Here is a 4,682-nt window from a genome sequence, read left to right as displayed (position 1 = left end):
CCCATATCCTACTTCCTCTCCATCATTTTGTAGGCTCAGCTTTTAGAATTCATGTGTTTTTCACCAATAGAGTTCAGATCATCCATGAAATGTATTTGCTTTACCTTTATCCAAACAAATTGTCCTTTTAATGAAGGCTGTGCCCCACCCCCCATTCTCTTCTCATCTTCCAAACCAACTGAGCACATTTAAAAGGCCTGGGGTTCATTAATTTTAAGTGTTCAATAAATTAGTGGAAATAATCAAAAGGCCTGATTCTTTCTGATAATGACAATTTGATGTCGTATAAACCAGTAGATTAAGCTGGGAGCATATGCTCCTTTGCCAAGAGAGGCTGCTATAATTAAATAGTGAATGCATCTACAAGGTGCTCTCACGCCTGATTAATTAGTAATCAGGTGCGCGAACTCCATTTTTCGGTCACACCTTGTCTCTTATTGGTTAATTACCTTTCTGCCTTATCATATGTCACATGAGCCAGCACCTCCCACCATGGGAGGACCGGATGCTGCTGAAGGCTGCAGCCTCGGGGCCTCAGCCAACTCATGCTCTCCATTTTTGTTTTCCTGGGACCCTAAAACCTTTCCTCCATCACAGATGAAATAGACCGAGGATCATTCTTTCTAATTACAAAACGTAAGCTTCAGAACATTACAAAGAAAATGATCCCCAAAGAGATCCATGATGAGACCTCTCCAATTCTTCTATTCTTATGTTGGTCATTTTCTTATCTAAAAACGTTTTCAATTATGAAAAGCATGAACCTGTGGCTTTCTCCTTACACCGTCACATCTTGAGACCAGGTACAATGGCAACATGCTATTGACATGGTCTGCTTTTATCACCACTTCCAAGACTTTGCTTAAATCGTTCCTTTATCCTGTAGCTTATTTCACCCATCTTTCTAACTTAATAATAAAGCCGCCAGTCTCATTCCTTTTTTAATATAAGGTGTAACTCATCCACTTCTGTTCACATCAATCTGTGCATTCTGTAAAGTTGAAAAGCACTTCTAAGTCCATACTGTGGTATTTATCCCAAACTTGTTCTCAATTTGTAAATATTTATTGTTAATTTAGTAAATATTTATTGAGCATCAACTATTAATTTAGTATTGCCTCAATAGTCAATGTTGTCTTCAAATTTTCAAGGGAGGGACTTTTCTCATATACCTTATGACAGGTATTGCTAGAAATGTAGAGACTTCATTTTCATGGACCAATTTGGAAATCTTAAGTTGACAATGCTCTACTCTGGGTACCTAGTATACTTAACTGGCAATTTATACATTCTGCCCACTCTCTTAGAGTTAGAAAATAATCCCCTTCAAGGAGCCAAAAGGCAAAATAATTTAAAAAGTTGGGCTTCCATGGAAAGAAAAGGAAAAGAGAATATGGAAAAGATGGCTTATGCAACCCAGTAAAAGCCTGTTATAATAGAATGCCCTTCTACAGGACAAAGGGATTAAATATTGCAATAGAATCAAACTCTAAGAAAGGTAACTTAGAAAAAAATGCCAGGAAACATTTGGAAAGGGAAATCAGTTCATTTAAAGATGTTACAAAAGTCATCCTTAATGGTTTCCAAGCTGTGTGCAGATTTCAGTATATCCGTGTCCTCTTCTTTATAAGACAGAGCCACTGAGGTAAGGAAAGTAATAATAGTCACAAGTCAAGAGTCTTTTTCAAAGCCACTCCAGTCATTTTACAATGATACAATTAACCCAAAAGAAATATAATATATACCTATAAGAGGAATGATTTGGGGGAGGGAAGAATGGAAACATTATTTTTTCCACTAGATAAATGAGAGAAATTTGAAGTAGAGGGAAAACATTCACTGTATCCAAAATCCCTTAAGTGAAAAGAGATACCATAAGTATGAATGCATTGCAGATATCACTGTGATGATTATCCCTAAGACTGAAAAGACCAACCCTCAACGTAGCTGCCTCTCATGAGAGGCTGTTCCACTCGCCCTTTCATTCAATTCACCCCTTACTCACACACTGTTCTCAGAAAGCCAAGGCTTTCTGCCTCAGTGCTCTGTTGTGTCTATAGCTCTTTCCACAACAATGTGCTGATGGCTTCTGGACAGAGTGGCCACTGATTTCCTTGAGCCTCTCCACATGTACAAATGCCCTCCACCCCCAGAAGAACCCCTTCCCAAAAGAGACATTGGAAAACTAAACAGTATATTCAAAATCTATTGCTCGTTTTATTAAATTTGAGTGTGCGAATGCCATTCAGAGAAGATACATAGTCTCAGTACCAAAGGAGGTAGAGAAAAGTTAACAAAAGTACAACATACGAACGTACAATGTACAGTGCACAAAGAGTCTGGTTTCTAATAGCACCACCTCTACGTGTCCCTCTGGTGGCTGGTTCTGAGCATGTGGGTAAGGGCCAGGGGGCTATTTCTTCCCAAACATCGTTTCTAGGTCATGAAAGACAACAGAGATGGTGGGAAGAATGTGGTTGCTAGAGCCCTACAGCCTGGATCTGAATCTTAGCTCTTCTGGTTCCTAGATATGGGCTGAGTTATTCACCATTTCTGAACCTCATTCAATTCATCCCAAAATGGAAATAATCATACTATCTATCTCATGGGGTTATTGAGAAGAAAAGATAGGATAATCCGGAACATGCTTAGCACAGAACCTGGAACATAATAAATAATAAATGTTAGCCATTAGCAATATTGCCATCATAGCATGCTCATTATTCTGGGCGCCAGTTAACAAAGCTCAAAAAGTATACTTTTATTCTCTTTACTCTTGTTCCAGCTGCACCTAATCATGGTAAGTTGTAGTATTACAGAGCCGTAAGCAACTTAACCAGATCTGCTAAAGTTTGTTAAGTGTTTTGACTCTATAAAAGACTGTAAATGTGAAGTGTCATTTCCAATTTGAATAAATACAAAGAAGGATGAAAATCATTTGAGAATGAAGATATTGGCTTGGGAAGAGTTTAAAAGCCTTCCACAAGCTGTGATATTGTACATATGTTTTCTCAGTGCTTGTGATTTCTGATTTTGTATTTGTAATATGAGCATGGTTAATCTTCCTTGTTTATAAACGGAGCCCCATCGCAGTTGATCCTTCCCAGATTGTAAGAAGATCTGATCCTCAAAAAGAAAAAAAAATTCTTTGGGTCAATTATTGCCAAGTTATTCTGATGAGTGCTATATGATCTAAGCTTGCTATAAACACAGACATCTAAGAGGAAGAGAAAAATGTGCTAAGAAAATGATTCCTGGTAAGAGGAAAGTGAATTACTAAACTAGATGTGATACTAGCGCTTACCAAAGTAATGTGTCGTGTCTGATAAATTTTGTCCTCATTAGGGCACTAAGGAAGAGAAAAATTAATTCTTTCTCTCCCAAAGCAGGTCTAATTATTCTCTCTTAAAATTTTGGAGGGAGAAATAAGTACCTAACTATTTAAAAAGGAAAAAAAAACAATACATGGCATCTTAGTAGATTTTAGACTCTTTCCCTATTTCACTCTTCCATTCACATTCTCATTCTCACTTTGTCATTTCAATTTATGCACATATTAGAATCTCTCATTCAGGCCACATTTATCTAGTGTGACTCAGCCACTGACTACACAATGAGAGAACATAAAGCAGCAACTGTAACTGGTGCCTGCGAGTTTCATGCCATCCCACCCTGACTCACGGCTTCCATTTCTGTCTCTGTCTGCTCCAGACCCAGACTCCAGCTTTGTCTCCCTGAGCCAGCTGTTGGATCTGGTCTCTCTGCAGTTTCACTTTAGCTCGCCCTGTCCGATACCGTCAAATCTTCTCCACATACCTGCGTACGCCTGCTCTTTCTCCTGTCCTACGCAGTAAACTTGACTTCATTCCCCAGAAGTGACCTCTTCAACTCAGCCACAGAGAAGGCTTCCTTGTCAACTGGTCCCTGGGCAGCTGAAGTTTGATTCACAGGACCACAATCCTGTCTGATTCCAGCCTCACAGACACTATCATGGAAGCCACCTTGGCCCTCGTAACACATGATCTTCTAAGTCCTTCATGGAAATATTATATGAAAATCCTCTGATCACCTTCTATTATCCCAGTTACATGCATTCATGGAACGGTGTAATTGTTTTAAGCATCGAAGAACTTGATCAAGATGCTGACAGATATATCTGCATTAACCACAGTCCTGAGAGCTAGCTCAATTCGTCCTTCTTAATTAACTCAGAGAACAATAACAATTGTTATTCTGATTCAGAGCAATGTGTGCCATACTTCTGTGGAAGTACTGGTCATTTCCTGGGCCCTGCCACAGACCTGCAGAGCCAGCACCTCCAGGGAAGGTCCTGAAAACAAGCATTCCAGCGGTTTACCCATAAGGCAAGTTTTAAAAACACTGATTTAAGGAATTACACAACTTCTCCTGTACTATACTCTCAAAAACGTGGTTTTTTCTCAGGAGCAGGTGTTCTTAGAAAGTGAACAGAGACCCAGATGGAAAAGATCCTTGTGTTCACAGTTCTTACTTCTCATCAATTATACCAAAAACTTGCAGACTGCATCATATTCCCAAAATATAAAATGTGTAGTGAGGATTTTAGTGGCATGAAAAGTTTCATTTTAGTAGCTATGAATTGTAATATATTTTAGAAAAAAACAACTAATCCATTCAACCCATGAATTTATGGATATTATTGT

At 38.7% G+C, this 4,682-nt stretch overlaps 1 protein-coding gene across 1 annotated transcript in view; it reads right to left on the bottom strand.

Moving 5' to 3' along the window:
• PKHD1 (polycystic kidney and hepatic disease 1 (autosomal recessive)) overlaps nt 1-4,682 on the bottom strand; it is a 535,504-nt gene that overhangs the window by 262,162 nt on the left and 268,660 nt on the right. Inside the window, 1 exon segment of the mRNA XM_012648551.1 lies at nt 4,145-4,207. Within this exon segment, the coding sequence (XP_012504005.1) occupies nt 4,145-4,207 (63 nt within the window).

Source organism: Propithecus coquereli, unplaced genomic scaffold, assembly GCF_000956105.1.
Source record: "Propithecus coquereli isolate 6110/MARCELLA unplaced genomic scaffold, Pcoq_1.0 Scaffold29, whole genome shotgun sequence".
In the NCBI taxonomy this organism is placed as follows: domain Eukaryota; kingdom Metazoa; phylum Chordata; class Mammalia; order Primates; family Indriidae; genus Propithecus; species Propithecus coquereli.
Note: the sequence above shows the minus strand (reverse complement) of the source record. Positions and strands in the feature narration are given on the sequence as shown.